Source organism: Lonchura striata, chromosome 14, assembly GCF_046129695.1.
Source record: "Lonchura striata isolate bLonStr1 chromosome 14, bLonStr1.mat, whole genome shotgun sequence".
NCBI classification, from domain to species: Eukaryota; Metazoa; Chordata; class Aves; order Passeriformes; family Estrildidae; genus Lonchura; species Lonchura striata.
The window spans coordinates 19,140,899-19,164,621 of NC_134616.1; the positions used below are offsets into that span (position 1 = coordinate 19,140,899).

General features: G+C 54.0%; 2 protein-coding genes across 5 annotated transcripts; both read left to right on the forward strand.

Annotated features, from left to right (window-relative positions):
* Positions 1–324: 324 nt before the first annotated feature.
* SNX12 (sorting nexin 12) lies at positions 325–5,326 on the forward strand. Its single transcript, XM_021534566.2, has 4 exons — positions 325–540; positions 1,983–2,078; positions 2,959–3,083; positions 3,538–5,326. The coding sequence occupies exons 1-4, from the start codon at positions 376–378 to the stop codon at positions 3,638–3,640; spliced, it is 489 nt and encodes a 162-aa protein (XP_021390241.1). The 5' UTR covers positions 325–375; the 3' UTR covers positions 3,641–5,326.
* Positions 5,327–6,039: 713 nt separating this feature from the next.
* SLC7A3 (solute carrier family 7 member 3) lies at positions 6,040–22,651 on the forward strand. 4 transcript variants are annotated; one of them, XM_021534568.3, is made up of 14 exons: positions 6,040–7,178; positions 8,086–8,187; positions 8,715–8,815; positions 14,607–15,015; positions 15,216–15,374; positions 15,463–15,640; positions 15,742–15,854; positions 16,707–16,929; positions 17,104–17,243; positions 17,323–17,425; positions 17,709–17,920; positions 18,563–18,729; positions 19,040–19,148; positions 19,255–22,651. In XM_021534568.3, the coding sequence occupies exons 4-14, from the start codon at positions 14,646–14,648 to the stop codon at positions 19,386–19,388; spliced, it is 1,908 nt and encodes a 635-aa protein (XP_021390243.2). In that variant the 5' UTR covers positions 6,040–7,178; positions 8,086–8,187; positions 8,715–8,815; positions 14,607–14,645; the 3' UTR covers positions 19,389–22,651. The 4 variants fall into 4 exon arrangements, with proteins under 4 accessions (XP_021390243.2, XP_077642734.1, XP_077642735.1 ...); XM_077786608.1 differs by lacking the exon at positions 6,040–7,178 and having other exon boundaries at positions 7,777–8,187; XM_077786609.1 differs by lacking the exons at positions 6,040–7,178; positions 8,086–8,187 and having other exon boundaries at positions 8,505–8,815.
* Positions 22,652–23,723: the final 1,072 nt, after the last annotated feature.

The window sequence follows — 23,723 nt, forward strand, 5'->3', positions numbered from 1 at the left end:
TCCCGCGGGGGCCCGGCCGCGGGCGGGACAGGCGACGGCAGCAACGCCGGGAGCAAGCTTGCCATGCAGGTTCCGGGGCCGGCCGAGCGAGCCCCGCGGGCTGAATATCCCTGCGCTTATGCAGGGAGCGGCCGTATGGCGGCGCTGTCACGGCTGTAGCTGAGCAGCCCCGAACCCTGGATAACTACCACTTTATGCAGGCGCTGTGCGGGCTCCGTGCTGCGATGTGCGGGCGGGGTGGCGGCTGAGCGGCCCCGAACCCTGGATAGCTGTCAGTTTATGTAGGCGGCGGGCGGGCGCCGTGCTGCTATGCGCGGGCGGGGTGGGCTGCGGTAGCAGGCGGGGCGAGCCGGGCGGGGCGGCGGCACCACCACCATGTCGGAGGCGGCGGTGGCGGACACCCGGCGCCTCAACGCGAAGCCGCAGGACCTCACGGACGCGTACGGGCCGCCCAGCAACTTCCTCGAGATCGACATCTTCAACCCACAGACCGTGGGCATGGGCCGCGCCAGATACACTAGCTACGAGCTTCGCATGCGGGTGCGGCCCCGGTCGGGCCTGCGGGGCTGGGCTGCCCGGTTGTGCGGCCCGGGGAGGGGCGGCAGCGCTGGGGACGCGGGGGCCGAGGGACGGCGGCCGGGTAGGGCCGGAGCGGTGCCGCTGTTGAGCAGCGGGGGGCGGAGGCCGCGAAGCCCCGGGCAGCGCCGGGCTGAGGCGAGCAGCGCGCCTGCCAGACTCAAGGTCAGAGCTGATGGGTTCGCTCGGCATCCAGCGGGGCTGGTGCGCACACGGACAGGGAGGTGCTGCCTCAGCGGGCTCCTGCGTCCCTTCCCTCTGTAGAGCCCCGCTGGGCAGTTACTGAGCAGGGATGGCTGCACGTAGCTGCTTATCTCAGGCAGGGAGCTGGGGGGCAGTAACCTGGGACCTGCTCACACTGCATGCTGGCTGCTTTACCAAGAGCTCATGAGCTAGGAGCGTGCATAGCAGGCTGAGCAGAGTTCTCTTCATTGGGCCTTAAACGAGCTGAACTGGGGACCCCTTCACAGCTCTGTGTCTGGCACATGGGAGAAGTAAAACTGAGCTTCCCCTAAAACAAGGTCCCTTTAGCATGTGTTGTGCTGGTTTGACTTTTGCTTATAGCGTGATTTAACTGCTTAGATTCCTCTGCCTTTCAGAATAATTGGTGTTTGCTTTTTTCTCCTGGTGCTTGACTCCCATCAGCCTGTAGGTGGCAATGGGAACCTCTTAGTCCCACTGAAACCTGCAGAGATGCTTTGAAAGCAGCTGGGTTTATTTCACAGACCTCATAAGAACACACTTAATTGTGTTTCAGTAATATCCTGAGTCCTGTCTATCAGAAGGTTTTGCTACCTCAGTTCCTGAAATTATTCAGGCTGTGTTGATGGGGTAAAAGTAAAGTTAATGCAGTTGTCATTTGTTGTACTCCAGTGTCAGGGGAAAAATGTGAGGAATTGCTGTACCATTCTCCAGTGACACAGGATGGGCATGAAAAGCCTGTTAGGGTAGGTGCTCTGTTTTGGGAGAAGACTGTAGATAAGATCTGGCCTTGAACAGTTGCTAGGACGAGATTTCCTCAGTTCTTCCATGGAGATGCCAGTGTCAGGTCAGATATTCTTTTGTTCTGGAGGCTGCTGCAAAACTTTAAAATGGAGTAAACTTGGGTTGGGTGGGTGGAATCATTCTCCTGACAATCGTGTTGTCAGCACTGGTTCCAGTGTGTGCCCCTGAGAAGAGGGCATGTTCAGAAATGGTCACTCAAGGGGGAGGGAATGGCTGGCACTGAGGAGGCTGGCTTGCATGGATCTGAAGGATTTTGGTGTTTGTGCTGTCCTAAATAAGGAAGTTGAGAGTTCCCATCATGTGTCCTCAGGAGGTTTGATTTTCTCACTGCAGCTTCAGGTTTCAGTTACATGTGTGGCTTCCAGAGCAACCTGCAGATAAACTGCTTTGCTTCATTACAGACAAACCTCCCCATCTTCAAATTGAAGGAGTCATGTGTGAGGAGACGATACAGCGACTTTGAGTGGCTGAAGAATGAGCTGGAAAGAGACAGTAAGGTGAGGCCTGGCTCAGACCTCCCTATTCCTTAAGCCAGGATGTGGGAACAGTTGCAGTAATAATCTTTGAGATTCCCAGAAATGAAGCTGTGGTGGTGGATGTTGCACCCCAGACACTTAAATCCAGGGATTAAACTGAGGTTGCTTTAGTTTGGTGCAAGGAGAAATCCCAACCAGATATTCTCAAGAGGTCACAAATGCACAAAAGTTTACTGGAAAAAATACAGAAAGTGAAAGAATTTTGGCAAAGGAATAAATACACTTAGAAAACACTTATTATAACATTACTTAGCATTAATTTACTATTAACTTAGCATAAACTTATCCTACTTAGCTTTGAAACCTTTAAAACCTTAAGTTGCTATGTTCCAAAAAAAGTTGCATGAAAAGAGAATTAGAAGAGAGAAAAACACAGAAAAGATATAGAAAAACACACATAGCTACCAACTCCTAGGGTTCCAGCATGGGTGAGGTGGAAAATCCAGGAGGATGCAGGGGCCAGACAACTCCCTCATGGGGGCTTTTAAGCCCCAGGGCCTTAGTGGCATCCTCCCCAGGTGCAGCTTCTGGTTGCTCAGTTAGCACCACCCACAGTGTGTGATTGATGAACAGCTCTGCCCGGCCTGAGATGCTGGCTCTGGGCTGGGGGTGGAACATTTCACTGTTTTGCCTTCACAAGACCTGATCTGCCCCTCCCATCAAACATACACACAGGCATTTGCCAAGTATCCAAAAATGTTTAGAGACATGAAACTTAGCCAGTCTCTGACGGTGGGCACCTTCTGCTCTATCCATGTGATGGCACTGGAGATGAGCATCAAACAGCAAAGGTAGCTGCTTGCAGGTAGGTGTTCTGCTCATGACGATTCTGTCCTTTCAGATTGTAGTGCCACCACTGCCTGGAAAAGCTTTGAAACGACAGCTTCCCTTCCGAGGAGATGAAGGCATCTTTGAGGAGTCTTTCATTGAGGAGCGGAGGCAGGGCCTAGAACAGTTTATTAACAAGTAAGTTTGATGTCCTGGCTTTGCTGTGTGCTGCCTTTTTAGCTTTTGCTAGGCTGTGTGGTTTGACTGTGAGAGAGTCTTTAGTCTTGACCTGCTTCTGGCAGGTGCCAGTGCTCGAGTGTGGTGTCTACAGCCATGTAATGAAACTGGAACAAGTCCTGCCCTAAGTGGGCGTTGTGCTTTGTGCTCTCTCCTGAGAGCATAGTGAGTATTAGCAGAACAGCTCTGCTACAGAGACCCACCAACATGGTACTATTTGTTCAGGGCACGGCCTGGAAGGGACCAGCCTGTGTCCAGGCATGTCTTACTTGTCCTGTTGCAAAGTGATGCATGACCTTGGGCTGAGCATGGTGCAGGTGCACTGAGCTGGCTGCGGGCCTCTCTCCTGCACATATCAGAGCTGTGGGGGTCTTGGAGGCAGCTGTGCTAACCTCCACATCTGATTTTCTTCCAGAATTGCTGGACACCCACTGGCACAGAACGAGCGCTGCTTACATATGTTCCTGCAAGAGGAGACTATTGATAGGAATTACGTCCCAGGGAAAGTGCGCCAGTAGGAGCACCTGGCACTGTCTTCCTCCATTCCACCCTCCCTCCTGCAAAAATGACATTTATTTTTACACTAAATCTGTCTTCTCTGAACCAGCTTTTCCTCTCTTGAACCTCTCAGTTTGTTCAGTATTTTCCTATTTTGTAACTGGCAGCAGTTTGTTCTATTGGGCTGTGGTTGTGGCCTAAAGATGTGAAGATTATGCAAGTGAGCATGTTGTACCACATCTAGCGGCAGATGTGGATAGGTGTGGAGCAGGAATTTGCTAATGGTATTCTGGTGTAGGAGCTGCCTCTCTCCCTGTACAGGAAGATACGAGATGACCTTCAGTCCCTTGTCTGTGCAGCCCCAAGCATCTCTGCAGGAGACTTTGAAGAATAGCACTTGTCATGTTGGTCAGTGATTATATCAGGTATTAGAGTTTTAGTAAGGTTTATCCAAGCCAATGAGTAGGTGCCTGGCTGTGTCAGTCTGTCATCCATCCCATTCACCCTGCATGAAACCCCCATTCTTCACTGTCTGGAAGTGCTGAGACCCAACACCTACTCAAACCCCGCTATCAGCCTCCTGCATTACAGACCTATTTGGTGTATTTGTTCCCCCTCCTTTCTAAGGTGCTGCTGGCAGCTCGAGGGATTTCCATCCCATGTGCTCTCGTGATGCTCTTTGTGGGCCATTTGGCACATGAGAGATGGGATAGTCTGGGCTGTAGCCACATGTACTGTGATGCATTGGTGCAGAGTTTAAGAAACACCAGAGCCTGCTGTACTATGGGCTGCTGGGCTGGTGTTGCCTGCAGCACCCTGCTTGGCTGAGCCCAGTGACCTTATCCTGGGCCCCAGCAGCTGGGAGGAGCAGACTGTCTGGCTGAGGAGGAGCAAGAGAGAGCCGGTGGGAGCAGTTGTAGGATGCATCTGTGCTGGCTGCCACTGGAGGAGTCCAACAGTGGGGCCTGGAGTGAGGCCACCTCTCCAGAAAGGGTCAGCAGAAAATGGGCAGTTAGTCCTACGTTAGACATAGCTTATGAAGCAGGAGAATTGGCAGTGGCTCTTTGTGTGTTCTCCCCTGTTCTCCAGTGAGCTAGGCAGTCACTTGTGTGAAAGTGAGAACATACGACTGGTCAGGGAAGTGTTCAGAGCTTCAGGGGACAACGAGGCTGTGACCTGCTGCAGCAGAAGTGTCCTTTGGTGGCTCCCCCAGCTGCCACAGCTGTGATGAGTGAGGTTGGGCCTCAACTTGGGGGCTCCTCAGGTCAAGGCTGGCTGGTTTATAAGTGCTTGGTCACTTTGTTGTGGCACAGTTGAGCCTTTTTTGGAGCACAGGCCTACGGTGGATGCCCTCCCGTTCCTGTCAAGGCACAGTCCCCGAGGCCCTCCCTACTCTCCTCTGTTTTCTGGTGAGGACCTGGTACTGCTGGGCGAGAGGTGGCTCCTGGGGGGAAGTTGCTGAAAGCACGAGGGAGCTGCTCTGGGGGCTGGCCCAGTCCAGAAAGGCCGTGCGGCAGCACGGAGCCTGGTGCCGGTGGCGGCGGCCGTGGCCTCGGAGGGGCTCGGTCCCGGCTTCCTGGTGCCGCCAGTCGCGCTCGGGGCGGCTCCTTCCCGTGCCCTGCACGGGGCTGCCATCCATCCAGCTGTCTGCACCCTGTCCAGTGTAACGTCCCGGTGCCGTTCGCATTAAACCACTGTGAAGCCAATTGTCTGCCTGGTCCTGGGGGCTAGCGGGACGGGGAAACAGCGGGGAGAGAGCGAGCACCGGCGAGGGGGCGGCAGAGCTGCCGGAATAGAGCGGCACCTGAGGGGCGGAGCGGGGGAACCGCCGGGAGAGGACGGACACCGGCGGGGCGGGGGAACGGCCGGAATAGAGCGGGCACGGGCGGGGCTCTCCGGTTCTCTCCGCTTCGCCCCGGCGGTTCCGAGGCGCGATGTCGGCGCCCCGGGCCGGCTCCGACTCGCTAGACTGCCCTGACCTGCTGCAGGATGTCCGGCACCTGACCTCGCCGACCACCCCGCTCATCGCCACCGGCCTGCGCCTCAGGGCGGCCGCGGAGCCCTCGCCGGGCCCGGGGGTGCTCAGCGGGCTGCAGCCCGGGCCCGCCAGACCCAGCGCCTGCACGCCGCTGCCGTCCCGAGCCACGGGCGGGTCCCAGACTCGAGGGCGGGCGACTGCGAGGTCGCTGCTGCCCCCGTCCCGGCCCCAGAGGAGTCCGGGTGCCTCCCGCGGCCGGCGGTGGCCCCAGCGCCCCGCTCTGTCCCGGCAGGTTCGGCGCGGCCCCGGCCGGCCCTCCGGCGGCGGCCCCGGCAGCCCTGCCCGCTGCCCGCACCGCGGCCGCCAGGCTCGCTCTCCGCCGCGCACGGGCCTGGCCGGCGCTGCAGCTCCCCGCGGCCGGCACAGCGCGGCGCCCGGGAATCGCGGCTCCTCCGGCCCCAGGTAAGCGCGGTCACGGTGGGGAGCCCCGGCACGGACACGCCCGCCCGGCGCTGCAGAGCCCTCTCTCTCCCCCTGGTGTGGCAGGCGCATTCTTCTCTCTCTCCGGGTTTTTTCATAGAGGAGCACAGAGAGAAGAAAGAGAAAACAATTTCTATTTCTGCTCCTTGTTTTCCCATGTAGAGTGTGTTTAATTGTTTACTTGGGGTGATTGCTTGATTGGATTCTTGTGAGGATTGTTTGAGCCTGATGGCCAGTCAGATCCCCCTGTGTCTGGACGCTGGAGAGAGTGTCACGAGTTGTAAGTTAGATATGGTAGTTATAAAAATAGGTATGTAGTCTTAGTATCTCCTTTAAATGGTATATTACTGTATTATAGTATAGTTATAATAAAGAAATCATTCAGCCTTCTGAACTGGAGTCAGACATCACCATTTCTTCCCACCAGGTTAACCTGCATGTACAATACCCAGGGACCAGGCTGAAGCCGGCATTGCCTGCCAGGTTCAGGCCTCAATGTCCCAGCGGGGCCTTGAAGCAGGCACAGCCTTCTGGAAATCCCAAACCGCCCCCAGGACAGAGAGATGAAAAGTAATTCTCACCTGCCAGTTGTGTCACACAAAGCAGGGAAGCATGTGGGTTAGGGTGCTGCATCTAGAAGGGAGAAGGGTAAGGGCTTGGGCTGCAGCCTGGCTGGGGACAGGACATGTGGAGTGGAGAGCCCATGGGAGCAGCACAGGTAGGAGCCTAGGAAATATTCTCATACCCCAAGGGATGTGTTAACACTCTCTGGCCACCAGCCTGTGTGGGCTGGCAGGAGCTGTGTGGGCTGTTGACTTTGAAGTCTTTCTCTCTTGGTGGTGTGGGTGTTACAGTGTACTGGTGCCTGTGTGACTAGGGTAGGCAGCCTGCTGAGCCCTGGGCTGCCTGAAGAAGGGGCAATGGAGCTGCTTGGGAATAGCGGCCTCTGTGTTTACTGTTCACTACAGCTGCTGCCAAGGTTGGGAGTCATAAACAACCATCCTCGAGGTTCTCTACAGGAATTCCTATCATGGCTTCCCTCTTGTCACTGCAGCCTTCGGAAAAAGTGATTCCATCCAAGCGTTTTTGCCTCAATAAAGGTGAGTCTTGCCAGAAGCCTCAGAGGCTGCAGAGTCGTGGGAGACAGACACTGCTGCCATGGGAAGAACGTTCAGGTCTGGGCTGCAGGGTCAAAGCTGATCCTGGGGAAAGGACTGGGGTGGGAGACTGCACATACTTGGATTCAGATGTTCTGGTTTGAAAGCAAAACCAGTGAGACACTCCAAGTCAGAAATACAGTTTTTTTGGGAAAAGAAACAAAATCCATGCAATAATACAAAAGAAAAACCACTGTCAGAGTCAGAACACTACCTGACACCCCTCTGGCCAGCATGTTGGTAGCAATCCAAATTGGAGTGGCTGATGTGGTTCTGTTGGAGATGTGATCCTGTTTAAGGGTGCAGTCTTCCTCTGACAGTCTAGTGAAAAAGCCCAAGCTATTCCTCTTAGAAACCTATGGGAAGGCTGCTTCTCTGTCTAAAAATCCCAGGATATATCTAGGTGGGAATGCTTAGCTCCTCCCCCGTGGGCAGAGCATCTCACAATGGGCTAATGTCATTCTGAGTCATGGGTGTGTCCTTGATCCCCTGTTAAACAGAACTGGCTCCTGGAGGGAGTTACTTCTGAGCCATGTGGTGAGACATTGATGGGTCCATTAACTGGAGATACAGAAAACTGCCCACTTAACAGAAGACAACTGCTACACAGATGGCAATAGACAACGTCTTGCTTCTCAATCAGGGACATCAGAGGAGGGGAGGTGAAGTGCAGAGCAAGTAAGGCTAGGTGAATTCTTTTCTCTCTTTTCCTGGAGAGGCATCCAGCAAAGAACCTGAACAAATCTGGTGCTCGAGGCTCGTTTGCAGGAGAGGGAGTGGCTGTGGTCAGTCAGGGCACACTCTTAGCAGGAGTTGATGCTCTTTCTTTTCCTGTCCTGGGTCTCTTCAGGATCAGCTACACAGGAGTTGGTGCACAATAGGATCCAAGAGCTGAAGGAAAATAGTGAGAGCAAAGAAAGGCTGGTTGCAGCAAGCATTGTCTTGGGAGCAGGTGAGCAGTATGGAGGTGTAGATTACTGCCTTGTGTTGTGGGGGCTGTGGAGAAACATGGGCAGCTGCTTATTGGGCAGTGCTGCTCCCCAGATGAGCCCTGGCTGACCAGGTGTGGTCCTGGCTGTGGGTGTTCCAGCCTGTGCTGCAGGCAGGGGGTGCTGCCTTCACAGGAACTGCAGCTGGGCAGCCTGCTTTCCTGAGCCCTGTAGAGGGAGGGTAGGTGAGGAGGCTTGCCCCACTCTGCTGCGACAGCCTGTCCCACCCTGCCCAGGCAGCTGCCTGACCTCACTGAGAGCAGACTCCTAGCAGGAGCCCAGAGCTGCTGGGAGCAAGGCCATGCAGGAACATGTTCTCCCAGCAGCACCCGTACAGACCAAGCCAGCAGCAGCTGTTGGGCTGAAAGTGTGGGAGTCTTCTGACTCTCTTGGACAGGTTCTGTCCTTCCCTGATTGGGAGCATCTCTGTGGCCAGGTTGAAGAGCAACTGAGGATAGCAGGCTTCTAATGCTGGCACCTCTCTTCACAGATATAAATGACCAGACATGGGTGTGTGCAAAGTCCTCTTTGTTCAGTGAGTTGGCCCCTGGCCTGACTTCAGGGTGTGAAGATACAGTCCCTGCTGAGCAGGTAAGAGCCAGCTGTTTCCTGTCACCATGGAGCACTGTTCAGTCTCTGGTGTGGGCTAGCTATGCCAGAGGCAGGAGATGATGAGATCTGGACCTGCCAATTTCTGGCTGGCACTTGAGCTGTTTCAGCTTTTCTCTGGGGTTTACACAAGGCCATGGATGTTATTTGTATAGCTTTACCACCTCTCCATGTTCAGGCTTTGGTCCAGTTAGATTTTCTAAGGGCCTTTTGAAACATGCAAACTTCCTGTGGCTTGTGTTGTCACTTTTATATGTCCTGACATGTAGGACATGGCCTCAGGATGGGGAGTGCAAAGCCTTCAAGATGAATCTCCAAGTTGGGAAATCCCCTACCTACAAAATAAGTTTATGCATTTTCCAGCAGATTTAGGGCTTTTCATTTTGTGGCTGCAGCCTGCCAAAAGCATTCTTGTTTCCTAAGGGTGCTGGCAGATGCTCGCTGCAGTGGCTCCTTTGCCAGGCACCGCTCCTGTGATGGATGTGTCCTGGCGGTGGTCCCCAGGGTGTTGGGCTTGGAGTGTTGGATGGGTTGCAGTGCTCCTCCAGGGGATGGGCTGTGCTCTGGCTGTGTTGTGGTAGGGGTACAACTCCCTGCATCACACTTGCACCCTGCTCTTGCCAGTCTGCGAGTGATCAGCTATGCAAGGAGCTCAAGTGTGTGAAGCAAGAGCTGGAACAAGTGAAGGGTGAGCTTGGTGCGTGTTCTGAGGACTGCAGGATACCTGCAGTCCAGGGAACATCCCCTGCTTGTACCTGGAGCCCAGGACCTGCAGGTCCATGGGAGTGGAGCTGGTTTCACGGTTAGGGGATAGAGCAGGATCTCAGCTGCTGCCCTTGGGAGCCTGGGCATGAAGTATTTAGGATGGGCTGAGCACACACCTTCTTGCCTCCTGTCTGCAGCTGACAAGACTGCCCAGTGTAAAACCTATCAGCAGACAATCTCCTTCTTGGAGGCTCAGCTCAGAGCAGCAGGTATGTTCCATCACTGTGGTGAGCCTTTGCTTCTGGGCAGGCTGCAGGGATGCTCCAGTGATCCCTTGAGGGTTGCGAGGTGGGAAGGATACAGCTCGTGGCCTTTCCCAGGGGGTCAGGTGCTGAGTGCCAGAGTTGCTGTTGCTTTCTGACAGGAATGATTCCTGCTTTCAGACAGGAATCCGTCTGAAAGATGCAGCAGTGTTCAACGGTGGTGACCTGGGGAGAGACTTGACAGCTGGGACGTGGGAACAGACAACAGCCATTGTCCAGCTGTGCGAGCCTCTGGGCTACTGGTAAATGCAGAGCTCTGGAGTGAATTAATTTTCAACTCCTTGCATGTAAAATAAAGGTGACTTGCTGTCTGCTTTGGTAGAGGCAATGCCCAGTGCTGCCCACTGACCGAACAGGGCAGGTCTGTGCTTGGCTATGGCTGGTTTTGCTCAGCCAGAGATTTGAGGTCTGTTACAAGAAGGAGCTGGGTGCTGGTGGATGGAGGTACAGTGTGACTCTGGGGAAGCATTTCTAGACAAAACGGTGTTTCCATGTGGAATGCTTGGATGTGTGGTGGTGGTAGGCATCTGTATGGGCAGGTTTCTTCCTTAGACCACCTTCACACTGGATTTGGGAAAAGCCAATGCTGGCTGATGGCACATTAGACTTCTGCAGCCTTTGGCTATTTATTACTGTTTTATTATCCATGACTTCATGTGACATTCACGTTCTCTGGACAGAGAGACCTAATTCTGTCTCTCAGGATTTCTTGGAGAAGCACAGACAGAAAAATAGAAAACAATCTTTATCTCTGCTCCTTTGTTTTCCCCATGTGGAATGTAGGATGGAGATTGTTTATGTTAAGTGATTGCTTGATTGGATTCTGGTGAAGGTTGAGTTCAATGACCAATTGGATCCAGCTGTGGCTCTGACGCTCAGCAGAGTCACCAGTTTGTTAGATATGCAAGAAGTATGTATGTAGAATAATACAGTATCTCTTTAAAGAGTATATTAATGTAATATAGTTGTAATAAAGCCTTCTGATCTGGAGCCAGACATCATCATTTCTTCCTGGATCCAGGGGGCCATGTTTTTACTATAACTGGGGGGAATGTGGTGGGAAGCAGCTCTTGGGACTCAGTCCAGTCCCTCACTGTTCCTGCAGGCCGGTGCTGGGAGCCCTGCTCTGCTGCCTTCTCTCTGTGGTTGGTTGATGCAGGCGCCTTCTTGCACTGCCTTGTGTCTTGGTGAGGCACTGGACAGCCTGGTGCTGGCAGTGCCCTGAGGTTGGGCTGGGAAGGCTGGCCTGTTCCTGCTCCTGTTATTTCTGGGTGGTGTTCCTGGCTGCCTTGGAATGCACATTCCCAGGTAGCCCACACTGCTTCCTGGGTCACTGCCATGGACTCTACGCAGGGGTGGCTGCACAGGGAAGCTGTGTTGGTTGTCTCCCTGTGTGGGAGACCACTTGGTTGCTGGGGCAGCTCCAGTGCTGGCACAATCTGCAGCAGAGAGCCCTAACATGCTGTGTGTTCCCTGTGTATGCATGGTGAAGATAAATTCTTGGTGCAGGTACTAAGGGAGTTGACTTGAAAAAATGCCCCGCTATTTGTAAACAGGCACTCATGGGTGAAGCTGGATCCGATGGGTCCCTTCCAATCTGAAATACTCTAATGTTTCAGTTGTGGAAGGTGGTGGGGACATCCAAGGACTGGCGTGGATCTGTTTCTGCAGGACTTCAGGCCCCCTTTATGGGCTGGAGCCATCTCCTACCCTCCTTTGATGCTATGTGTGCCTTGCCACTATTTGCCTTTCTGCTGCTCCTGTTGAGACATGCACTTTGCTTGTTCCGTGCCTCTGTGGCTCCCAGCTGTTGGCCTGTGCTACTGGATCGGGGCCCTGGATGATGGGAATGAGGAGCAGTAAGACTGGGAGGTGAGGGTGGGACAATGGGAAGACACGTGAGGTGCACATGAGGTCTGGGAGCTGGAGACATGTTCTGGTGTCCTGATGCTGCTCCTTTCTGGAAACTGCCTCCCAGCACCCGATGTTGCAAGAAGGTTTCTCATAATAGGGAAGTAATGTCATCTGCCCCCTCACTGTTCTGGGTACACAGTGTCTGCTTGTCTGGGACAGGGTGACCCTGCTTGAAGTCCTGCTGTGCCCGTGGTGCTGCCTCTCCTGCCTGAGAACATTCTTGGTGATGGTGCTGTCCAGATGGATCCTTGCGTACAGCTGGCAGCCCTGTAAGGAGCGGGAAGTGTCTGAGTGGTACCAGAAATGCTGCCGTCTGCCCCTTGAACTTACTTCGTCGTGGGGTCAGGGGGGAAAGGGGAGATTGCTGAACTGCAGTTCCTCGATTCTGAGAAGCGGGGGCAGAGCTTTCGTCACTGCCAGTTAGAAACATGAGCTGGTGTTTTCCATCACTGCATATTCCCGACGTTTGCCCCGCTGGAGGATGCGGGGGAGGCAGATGCGTAACGCTCCTGCCTGCTCTGCTTCCCTCCGCTCTGCAAGCGACTGAAAAGCTTTTTGCCTCGATAGCGGCGCCGGAGCAGGCCAGTGATGCCAGCGAGGGGCTGGCTTACCTCTGTGTGAGCTACCGCTTTGAACTGGGAGCTCACGACACACGAGCACTGGATTGCATCAGGCGCGGCCTGCTGACGGGCAGGTCCCAGCCTGAGTGCTGGGAGGGATGGTGCTGGTCCCTTCCTCTCTCCTGGCTGCCGAGCAGTTCTCCCAGGACTGGCGTTTCCCATCACTTAGAGCTGCCTGCTGCTCCCAGAACTGAGGGGGCTGTAGCGGAGCGTACGGTGGTCGGGGTAGAGTCACCCCACAAGCCGCGGGCTGAGCTCCGCTCGCAGCCGCTGTAGCCGGGCTGGCCTCGCCTCCTCGCCTCGCTCCCAGCCGCGGCTGGGCAAGGCCGGGGCAGGCTCTGTTCTCATGGTACATCGGGGTTCGGGGGACCCTCCGCCGCCCCTCCGTGGCCTTTCCCGGCGGAGCAAGGTGCCTCGCCCTGGGCTGGGAGTTGCCGCCCGCAGCGTCCGAACTCGCGCCGGCCGGGCCGTGCCTCGCCCCGGTGCCATTTGTGGCTGGAATTTATATTCCGAAAAACCAGCGCGGGAACCCGGGCGCGGGAGGAGCTGGGAGGACGCGGGCTCCAATGGCCGCTCGGCTCTAGTGCTCTCCGCCTCCTCCCGGGGCTCTGGGGCAAAGCTATCTACGCCTGTTCCCGCCCTCCCCTACTAGTGTGTCGGGGCGGAACTCGCCCCTCTCTCTGCTCTCGGCCGCGGCGGGGACCGGAGCCGAGTCCACCTAAAGGGGGTCGCACGGGCGGAGCCGAGCCGCGCCGCTGGTGAGTGGTGCGGGCGCTGCCGCCGGGCCGGAGGGGCTTGGCGCAACCGGTGCCGCTGTTGCATCAGCTGCCGCCAGCCCGCACGTGGCGGGGCCGCGCCGGGATTCTGCCATACCCACGGCATCGCCGGGCTCCGCGGTGGGACGGAGCCTGACTGGCACTCCTCGGACCGGAGATGCCCCCGCGGGGTCTAAGGCTGTGGTCCCGAGCTAACAGCTTCCGACACCTACGCCGAGTCGCGGCGGGATCCGATGGCTACCGGGTTGCGGTAGGCGCCGGGATGCAGCGGGAGGTTCCGGCTGCCGCCTGATTCATGCGGATCTCGAGTCGGGTACTGGAGATACTTGAAACAATTGGGCAGCGCTGGGGAAGGCAGCTAGAGTTGTCCAGGTAGTGGTTGAGGATGGTGCTAGTGCTGGGGCACTTGTTGCACTTGCGGTCAAGGCTGACTGTGAGACATGCCAGCACGGGAGGAGGTTTATCAAGAAGCAGGATGGTTTGCTGGTTATGGGGAAATAGCCGAGTTGGTGGCTGTCACTGAGATCCTGATAATCCTCTATGGAAATGGTCACAAAGTTATCCTTGTGTGTTTAGGCTGATACGTGTAGTGTGGCATGCGGTCCTGGGCACCTGTATAGAGTTTTCTCACTTTCTCGATGATGGGAGAAGCCAGCAGGGAAAATACATTGATGGGTGGGTGGTTCAGCAGGCAGAGGTGCCAGCTGTGGGCATGGGCATTGGGAACCACTTTCCTTCCTCTGTGCTGGATGCCTGCTTCACAGGTTGCCCATCTTCAGAGCTTTTTGGGGATAGGTGGCTGCTGTGAGAAAGAGGAGTGGGGATGGCACACATTCAGCCTGTAGAGCTGGCAGACTGCTTAGCAGACAAAGGGTTTGCACCAGAAACCCATGCTGTATATTATGCATCCCTATAGAGATTGTAGTGCAGATGCCAGAAGCAACAAAGGAATGGCTGCATCGTGAGTCAGCCCAGCCTGCTAAATCCTGTGGTGGAGGAATTCTTTGTCTCCACATCATTACTGCTGTGCACACCTATGTGCCAGGCTGGAGAAATGTGCCAGCAGTCAAGTTTGGACTGAAGGATCTCCATACTGTCAAGCCTGGCAAACAGTGGGCAGGCTTTGGAATGTGCCTATAAGCTTTATGGTTGAGACCACACAGGGCTTGAGCAATGAGCATTTCCCACCATGGACTGACTGGGTTCATCCCTGACTCACTGTCATGGTGCAAGGGCAGCACAGGCAGGGTATGTGCAGCCCCGCAGTGCCTTGGAGGGTGCCATCACCATGGTCTGTGGCCAGCCAGTGGGCAGGGGCATGGTGCTGATGAGTGAGCTGGGAGCAGGCTCCTGTCGCCGTCATTGCCTACCCTGCCGTGGTACCAAGTCCTGCTGCCTGAAGGGCACTGAGCTTCACATTTCCCATTTCTTGCAGGGCTTTTGACTAGCTGAGCTTCACTGAGGAGAAGACGAGATGTTGGGGGAAAAAATGACCAGTTTTGGGAAGAAGCTGATCCGCCGGCGCATAGTGGACCTGAGCTCTGATGACACACATTTTGCTCGTTGCCTCTCCACACTGGACCTTGTATCCCTGGGTGTGGGCAGCACGCTAGGGGCTGGTGTATATGTGCTGGCCGGGGAGGTAGCCAAGGAGATGGCTGGTCCCTCCATCGTCCTCTGCTTCCTGGTGGCTGCTTTCTCATCTGTACTGGCTGGACTCTGTTATGCAGAGTTTGGGGCCCGTGTCCCCAAGGCCGGCTCTGCGTACCTCTACATCTACGTTACCGTTGGTGAGATCTGGGCTTTTATAGCCGGGTGGAACCTCATTCTCTCCTATGTGATAGGTACGAGGCCAGGCAGCATGTGTGGGGCTCCTTCCAGCCTCGTGCTGGCAGCATGGGGTGCTTCTGGGGTTAGCCTCCTGCTGGCAGCTGTGGGGGCAGGGTGTGGGGTGGGGTCAGCAGGAAGGTGGGTGCTCAGGTGCAGGTGGCTGGTGCCCATCTGCCCTGGGCTCAGACTAATGCATGGATTTGCCATCAACCAGGTACAGCCAGTGTGGCTCGAGCCTGGAGTGCAACATTTGACAACATCATTGGCAACCACATCTCCACCTTCTTTACCAACAAGATCCCAATGCACCTGCCAGGAGTGCTGGCCGAGCATCCAGACTTCTTTGCGTTGATTCTGATTTTGCTGCTTACTGGTGGGTGTGCATGAGAGTGGCTCCCTGGTACCATAGCTGATGGCATGGGAGCCTGATGGATCCTCACTCACCTCTTCTGTCCCCACAGTACTGCTGGCTTTTGGTGTCAGCGAATCTGCCCTTGTGAACAAAATCTTCACGGCGGTGAACCTGTTGGTGCTGAGCTTTGTCATCATTGCTGGCTTCATCAAGGGAGACATCAAGAACTGGCAGCTTTCAGAGGAGAACTGTGTCAACTGCTCGCTGCCAGACCCACCGGATAACATGTAAGTAGAGCAACTGCGTCAGGCTGGGATCTGGCATAGGGCAGGCATAGGCCCTGCTGTCCCTGCTCCTCACAGCAGCTGCTCTCCTGCATTTCTCCCAGGAAAAAAGCTTTTGGCTCCGGTGGGTTTTTCCCCTTTGGAGTGGAAGGGATGCTGACTGGCGCTGCCACCTGTTTCTATGCCTTCGTGGGCTTTGACTGCATTGCCACCACAGGTACTGCCTTGGTTGAGGGTGGCATGGGCATTGCCCCTGCACAGCCAGCAGCTGGCTAGGAGCTGATGGGGAGGATGCTACATGGTGTGGGAAAACAGCTGGTCTCACCCTTCCTGGTAGATTTCCCTGTGGAGTCTGTGTCTTCAGCTGGGCCAGACAAAAGGACCCAGAGCCTGCCCTGCCCCAGGAAAAGTGGCTCATTACACCACATGGTGGGAGCAGAACTGCAGCCTGCCTGCGCAGCCAGCTCCCAGAGCAGCAGGGAGCCTTTTGACTGCTGAGCCGAGCCTGCAACAGTGCTTGGAATGCTGGTGCCTCAAGCAGCCTTTTTCCAAATGACTAGGTTTATGCAAAACTGCTGCTTCCTGGAGCACAGGCAGGTCTCTTAATTTCCTCTCATTACCCCAGAAATCTACTTAGTGGGTGGCTGGTACAGGCTGTTCTGCCTGACCTTGCCTGTGCCACCCTGCCTCCAGGGGCTGCCCAGCAGCCTCCTGCTTTCCTGCTGCTGAGCTCCTTGCTGGGAGCCTGGTGCAGCACACCTTTGCAAAGCTGAGGCACACATTCAAGGATGACTTCCATTCAATAGGCTCTGTAGGGAGAGGGAGTTGCTGGTGGGGGGAAGGGCTGGCATGGCCAGGGGGTCTGCAAGCCCAGGCTTCCAGGCAGCTCCATCCTTTCTGCCAGTGCAGCAGCAGCATGGCCAGAGCCTCTCCTCTCCAACAGCCCCTGCTTGCTGCTTTCCAGTCCTGTGCTGCCATGGAAAGTCCCTACTCTGGCTCATTCCCTGGGAGTACTTGCCCCGTGCTGTGCAGTGTAGTGGGGCACATGTGGCCTCTTGTGTCTGGACAGGGGAGGAAGCCAGGAACCCACAGCGCTCGATTCCCATTGGCATCATCGTGTCCCTCCTCATCTGCTTTGTGGCTTATTTTGGGGTTTCTGCATCCCTGACTCTCATGGTGCCCTACTTCCTCCTGAACAAGAGCAGCCCTCTGCCTGAGGCTTTCAAGGCAGTTGGTTGGGAGCCCGCCCGCTACGCTGTTGCCGTTGGCTCACTCTGTGCCCTCTCCACCAGGTAGGAGTGGCTCTATTCCTGCCACTGCTTGGGGTACAGCACAGGGACAGCAATAATCTGGTGGGGCTGGGGATTTGCTCTGTCCGGTTGCTGTCCTGCTCTGGGCACAGAGCTGGTCCCTTCCCCTTGTGGGTGGTAGATGTGGACAGCTTGCCTAATCTCTCTCCATGACAGCTTGCTGGGCTCCATGTTCCCCATGCCCCGAGTGATCCATGCCATGGCAGAGGACGGGCTGCTCTTCAGGTTCCTCTCCCGGATCCACAGTGGCAGAAAGACCCCTCTGATTGCCACCTTTGTCTCGGGGTTCTTCGCAGGTAAGGCTCCTGGCCACCTCCTCACACCCAGCCCTGTGGTCGTCTGGAGCTGTGCTCATGCTGCATGTCCTCATTGCAGCGGTGTTTGCCCTCCTGCTTGACCTGAAGGACCTGGTGGATCTCATGTCGATCGGCACGCTGCTGGCCTACTCCCTGGTGGCGGTGTGCGTGCTCATCCTCCGGTGCGTGACTCCTCGTTTTTGGCGGTGCCCAGGGTGGATGTTCCTTACATCGTCCTGGGGGCTTGTAGCCACAGCTTTTTTCCAGGGCCATGCATCCTGGGGAAGTGTCAAGCCCCCAAGATGGAGGCTGCTGACTAGAGCCTGTATGTGTCTCTGGGCATATCCTTGGAGTGGCTGTTGCGGAGCCACTGCTGGAGCAGCAGGGATGTGAAGGTGTTGCCCACTGTTCCCTTGGGCTAGGAAGTTGTGTGGACTCTGCTGCAAGCTTGTCTTACCTGCTCAGGTACCAGCCCAGGCAGCCAAACTCCCCGAAGGCCATGGAAATGCTGGAGCTGAATGGGAATGAGGAGGAGAGAGTGATCATGAACCCAGCCATTGCTCCTGCCAGTGCCCAGCACAAAGAGACATTGTCCCTGGCGATGCTCTTCAACCCGCCTGGGGACACCCCGACTGTGCTCTCGGGGCGCATTGTCTATGTCTGTGTTGCAGTCATTGGTGAGTGAGTGGAAACTGGTGGCTGGTGTCCCCTCCTGCCACAGGCTGAAGTGTTTTGGTGCGTCTCTGTAGAGCTGGGAAGGGATGGAGAGCATGCCAGGCAGAGGAGAGGGGCCAGGTTGCCAGTTGCTGTTGGCAGTGCCAGCAGGTGCTGAACCCTAAGCAGGATGCCAAGTGCAGGGTACAGCTGTGGTTTGGGGTGCACAGGCATTGTTGGAGGGCATGAGTGCTGAGCTGGGGATGTGCAGGTGATCATGGGAGATCCCTGTGATGAGCCTGACCCACACTGGCCACCAGCTAGGGCAGTCCCCAGCCCCTTGAGAGTGCTTGGGCTCAGCCAGTGAGTTTTGATCCATCTATCAATGGCTCCATTGTACAGCCAGAATGGGGTGGCTCAGCCAGGTCTGGGTAAGTGTCAGAGCTGGGTCCAAGCCCAGCCAAATTCAGGCTCCCTGCAGCTTGCTGGTCTGGAAAGTGTCTCCAGCAAAGCACTTTCCTAAGGCTTTGGGGGGTGGGTGTTAGAGACAGTGCATGCTGGATCTGACCAAGAGGAGTGGGTGCCTCTGCACAGCTGTTGATGAGGCTCAGGGCCCCAGGGAGACCATGTGCCATGCAGCCCCACAACTACCTCCTCTCTTGCAGCCATACTGATCACAGTCATCTGTGTGGTCCTGACCCTCAATGTGGTTGCGCTGAGGGATGCCAGTGTGGACTGTGTTGTGGCTCTGGTTCTGCTCCTCATGGCTCTGCTTGTTTTCATCATCATCATTTGGAGGCAGCCTCAGAGTAATGCACGATTAAACTTCAAAGTGAGTAAAGCCCCCTGCATCTAGGTGTCTGCACCCCCCTGGACTCCCTGAGGATCTGGTATTGCAGGGTCTGCCAGGGCTTGCTGCCAGGCAGTCACCAGAAAAGCCCAGGCCCTGAAACGTGTCTCTTTGAGGTGCAATCCTCAGTGTGGAAGTGTCTGGGTGCTCTGGGCTGTGGCAGGGAAGGGGTCCTTCCATTGGCCAGTAGCATCCTCGAGCCCAGCCTGGTTCCTCAAGGCACCAGCAAGCTCCAGCTGACACAGCACTTCTTGTCACCTCAAGCTGACACAGCACTTCTTGTCCCTTGCAGGTACCTTTCCTCCCACTCCTGCCAATCTTCAGCACCTTTGTTAACATCCTGCTGATGGTACAGCTGAGTGCAGGCACCTGGGCACGGTTTGCCATCTGCATGGTTGTGGGTAGGTGTCCTGCGGTGGGGAGTGCAGTGCCCACAGGTCTCTCTTGGGGGTCTGTTAGTGCTGACAAGCCACCATTGCACATTTCATTATGGAAAATGTCCTGCAGGTTTTGTTATTTACTTCACCTATGGGATTTGGAACAGCGTGGAAGGGAAAAATGCAGAAAAAGCCCGTACCACAGTAGAAAAACCTCTGCACCATCCTGGACTGGACCTCAGCCCCGGGGCTGCTGCGGTCTGAGAGCCTGGGGACCTGTGCTTCATGGACCTCTTTGCCACTTTGGGACAAGATCATCCATCCCCTCTCCTCCAGAGACTGAGTCCCAGAGTGAAGTACTAAGGTGTGAACAGCAGGCCCTGAGCTAAAACTGACCTAGGATGAATATTCCAACCAAATGTTGTATGTTTCCACTCATTAACCAAGTATTGTTATATGTACTTACTTATTGGCAAAACATGTTCACCTTTATGTATCTAGAAACGATAAGGCCACATCTGGACTAATTAGGTATAGGATCAAAGACAACTCCCTTGGATCCTCCTAGAGCCCTGGCCAGGCTTTGGGAGAAAGCTGACAGGAAAGTGAAACTAGAAATTATGTCAGTTGGTTTGTTTAGCAGTGTAAAAACCGGACCACTGTGACATCAAAGTGGGGGTGCCTTGTGGCCTGCAAAGCAGGAGGCACTGCAGGAGGAGTTCCAGTTCCTGGCGTGGTTCTCCAGTCCTTGGCTGTGACAGCTTCCCCCCCCCCAGAGCTGATGTCTCTTGGGTTGGGGTGATGTATCAACCCTGGGGTAACCAGTGATGTATCTTCCTTTATCACTGTAGGCATTCTTTCCTAGCAATGATTAGCATTGCTTAGCTTGTCCCTTTATAATTCTTTGCTCATGGTTAGGTGCTTTGCTCAGCTTATCCTTTTGTGATTCTTTGCAGTTTTCCATCATAGTAAATGCCACTGTTCCTTCAGTTGATGTCTGTGTCTCTGACCCTACTCGCCAGCAAAACAAAATTAGCATAGTCAGCAGGGTCAGAACAATTTGCTTTTAAAACCTAAATGAAAGTAATCAGTCCTGTCCGAAATTCCCAGATGGGAAGATCTTCCATGCAGTTCTCTGGTCCTCAAGTGACCTATGGTTGGAGGACCATGTGAGCAATGGGGAAATCAGTTAAAAGAAGTTGAACTGCTGGATATATTGAAATGCATCTAAAAATTACATACTGAAAAAAGAAAAGAACTTGTGGATTTGGAAAAGCAAGGATGGAATTTTTTAACAGTATATCAAACAAAACACCAACAAAAGGAACAGTTATTGAAATGTTCTAACACAGATCAACAGATGTGAGTTGCAGAATCAAATTGTAATGCTAAAATGCCAAAATAAGCTGCTTGCTGATAAGTTGGATTTACCAGATTTGCTGAGAAGCCTGCAGTTAGAGTAGCTCAATATAAGGAAAGGAGGGGGCAAGTCAATTGCAAGAAAATGCATGCAGTGATTGCAGAGGCAGGTGTGCAGTGGGATCCTGATAAATGGAATGGAGATATTTGGGATTCTGTGGATTCTGATGAGATTGGTTCCTGAGATGAATCTGTAGATGTGAGACCAGCATGGAGATGAAAGGTGGAATTAGATCCTAATGGTCAGGAGGGATACTCATAGAAGATTATACTCAACATTAAGTAAATTAAATATTTGGACAGTTTAGGAAAAAACAGGAACCTCTTTTCTCTTGGATGGTGTACTTGCATGATCAGGGAGTTTCAGGGATAACCCTAGACTCAGGGTTATCTCTTAAACTCTTAAGAAGTTTTTAGTTTGAGTTTGGATTCTTCTGTGCAGGATGCATTCTGGAATAACATTCACAATACTAATTTGTTAGCTTTGGCTGCTTTGGATGTAATACTAAATACCCTGCAGAAAATGAATGGCCAAGAGCTGAAAGTCAGCGGTACATTTTGTGAGATTGTGTACAACGAGATGCATGAGAATCTCTTGTGTTTTGTATTTTTTGATAACGGTACTGAAGATACAAGTATTCACTCCAATATTTGTACCTGTAACTTTATTGTGATGACACAATTTTAGTTATTTATTTTTTATTTCTATTTTTTAATTGAAGATTTTTAGTTTTTTACCTCCTGTTATATCCTGTCAATTTTCGGAATCTAGGTATACTCTGATTCAAGACTTGCAGTTACTCCCAGTGGTATGATCTGGTAAAGGTACTGTTCCAACACACAGGCCTGAGGCTTGCTGAAACAAGCCCAGGAGAATGGATTGCTGTCCATCATGGCATGGCAGAAATCCATCATGCGATGTAGGCACACAGTTTGTGGTCACCAGTGGGTCCAGCTGTGAAAAGCAGGGGAGCAGCACTGACAGCACTGAGCCACGGAGTGCCCAGGGGCACTGAGCAACCCCCAAAGGGAGCAGGGGCACACAGGGCAGTGCATGAACAGGAGGGTATGGAAGCTGGGCTGAAGAACAAGACGGGCAGATGCTTGCAGCCTTCTGAAGTGGCCTGGTGTTACTCTGTATGGACACCTGAAGCCTTCTGAAGTGGTCTGTGTTACTCTGTGTGGGTTGAAGCTTTCTGAAATTGTATGATGATGCTCTGTGTATTTGTGGCCATCTCAGCTGTGACATGTGCTGTGACCTATGCTGTGACAATGGGATGGAGCAGGTGAAAAAAGATTGAGAACACGGATGGTGGGACATTCTTTTTGGATGGATGCCTACAGCTACCAGAATTCTCAGCTGAGTGCTTCACCCTGGTGTTTTTTTATTGATGCTACTCCTTTTGCTTTTTGTTCTGATAATTGCATAGTATGTTAAGGTTTGGATGATTATGAAACAATTAGCTTACCAACTACCTCCACTGATAGTAGACAATCCATATGGTACCAAAGCATGAAATGTTCTCAAGCTATTTGGATGTTGTAGAGCTTGAGTGACTATAGTCACAGGGTGTATTATGTAGGAGAATGATGAACTCTGTGGACAGGTAACTGGGGGTCCAGTTAGAGGAAACTGAGGACTTAAAACAGTATGGAAATTACAGGATAGGGGTTCCACTATTCCTTAGTTTGGTGTATGTGTCTCTGACCCTACCCACTGGCAAAACACAGAGTCAGTACTGCGGAGCTGGGTCATGTGCTGCCTCTTCCCCTCACAGGAAACTCCCCAGGCTCGATGGGAGTGTTGATGGCCCAGAGCTGGTCTCTTCCCTCCTCCAGTCCTGCAGAGGGGCAGTGACCAGCACAGCCCTCCGGCCATGAAAGTTGCTTTCCATGCTGGAGCTCTGCAAGAAGGCTTACTGAAACCTTTTTTGGTACTCAACTGCTAGCAAACTGGTTTTGCCCTGACCATGCTGTTTGATATAAATATCTTGCTCAAGTGTCTGTGAGATGTCCTCAGTGTAGCTATACTTGTGTCCAACCTCATCTGCTTTTCCATAATTTTAAAGTGATTTTTTAAATCTATTAAATTAAATGTTTTAAAGTGCTTTTTTTCTGTTTGTCTTGCTGCATCTTTTGCTAAGGGCCTGTGATCATGGGCCCCTTGGCAGGACCCTACATGCCACTGGGCTGGGTGCCAGGCTGGTGCCACTGCACAACAGTGCTTGGTCCCAGCTGTGCTGGGTGACATCCCTGCCCAAAACCTGCTAGTTGGAGCCGGTAGTCCTTGCTGTGAGACAGGAGCTGTGAAGCAGTGCTTCAAACCAGCTCCAGCCAGTGCTGCTGGTACCTGGGGGGCAGGACAGCAGCTTGCAGTGGGTTCTGCCTTTCAGGCCATGTGCAGGCAGGGATTGTGTCACCGAGTTCCAGAGCAGAGGATACAGTAAAGGCCTTTGAAATGATGCTTCCTGGAGGTGCCAGCAATCGCCTGCAGAGGAAGCCTGACCAGAAGCTGGGCTGCATCCATGAGAAAAGATGATTTTCCAGATTTTGGTCTGGTCTAAATCAGACTTGACATAACTATCCAAAAAAAACCCTAATTTAAGACAGATGGACTATGCTTGGTTTTGGCATCTCTTGCTGTTCATTGGCAAGTAGTGCAGGGTCACTGCACAGTCAGTGGTGCGGTACCCACACCATCAGCTCTGCTTGGCCCCTGTGCTGGGGCTGTGAGCCTTCTCCCAGGGCTGTCCCTACTGTAAAAGGAGTTTTGGCTCCTGCTTTGGCCCCAGGACAGGCACTCACTGCCCCAGTGTCCCAGGCTGCGGTGCCCTGCCAGAGCCTCAGGCTCCAGCCCCCAGGTGACTGACTGGGTGCTGCTAGCCCTCCTAGTGAGGCTGGAGCCCCAGTGTGCCATGCTGATTTCACCATCCACCTCAAGGGTATCTTCTGGCCAAGGCAGCACATGGGTCCCTGCTGAGCTCTGAGCCAGCCCTGTGCTCCTTCACCCAGTTTTGGGTGCTGCTACTCAAGGCTAGAGGGCAATGGGCCTGTGATGTCACCCCCTGGCTGGGCACTGCAACAGCCCCCTGTGCCTCTATTTGTGTTCGTGTCCTCCATACATGTGTACACATTCATGCCCGTGTCTGTTTGTGGGTCTCTGTGCCCATGGGCACATCC

Excerpts from the sequence above, each read along its gene's own strand:
- SLC7A3 (XM_021534568.3), top strand. The coding sequence starts at position 14,646 with ATGTTGGGGGAAAAAATGACCAGTTTTGGGAAGAAGCTGATCCGCCGG. Across the intron at positions 16,930-17,103 it reads CTCTGTGCCCTCTCCACCAG|CTTGCTGGGCTCCATGTTCC; the intron begins GTAGGAGTGGCT and ends TCTCCATGACAG. Across the intron at positions 19,149-19,254 it reads TGCCATCTGCATGGTTGTGG|GTTTTGTTATTTACTTCACC; the intron begins GTAGGTGTCCTG and ends AATGTCCTGCAG.
- SNX12 (XM_021534566.2), top strand. The coding sequence starts at position 376 with ATGTCGGAGGCGGCGGTGGCGGACACCCGGCGCCTCAACGCGAAGCCG. Across the intron at positions 541-1,982 it reads GCTACGAGCTTCGCATGCGG|ACAAACCTCCCCATCTTCAA; the intron begins GTGCGGCCCCGG and ends GCTTCATTACAG. Across the intron at positions 2,079-2,958 it reads AGCTGGAAAGAGACAGTAAG|ATTGTAGTGCCACCACTGCC; the intron begins GTGAGGCCTGGC and ends CTGTCCTTTCAG.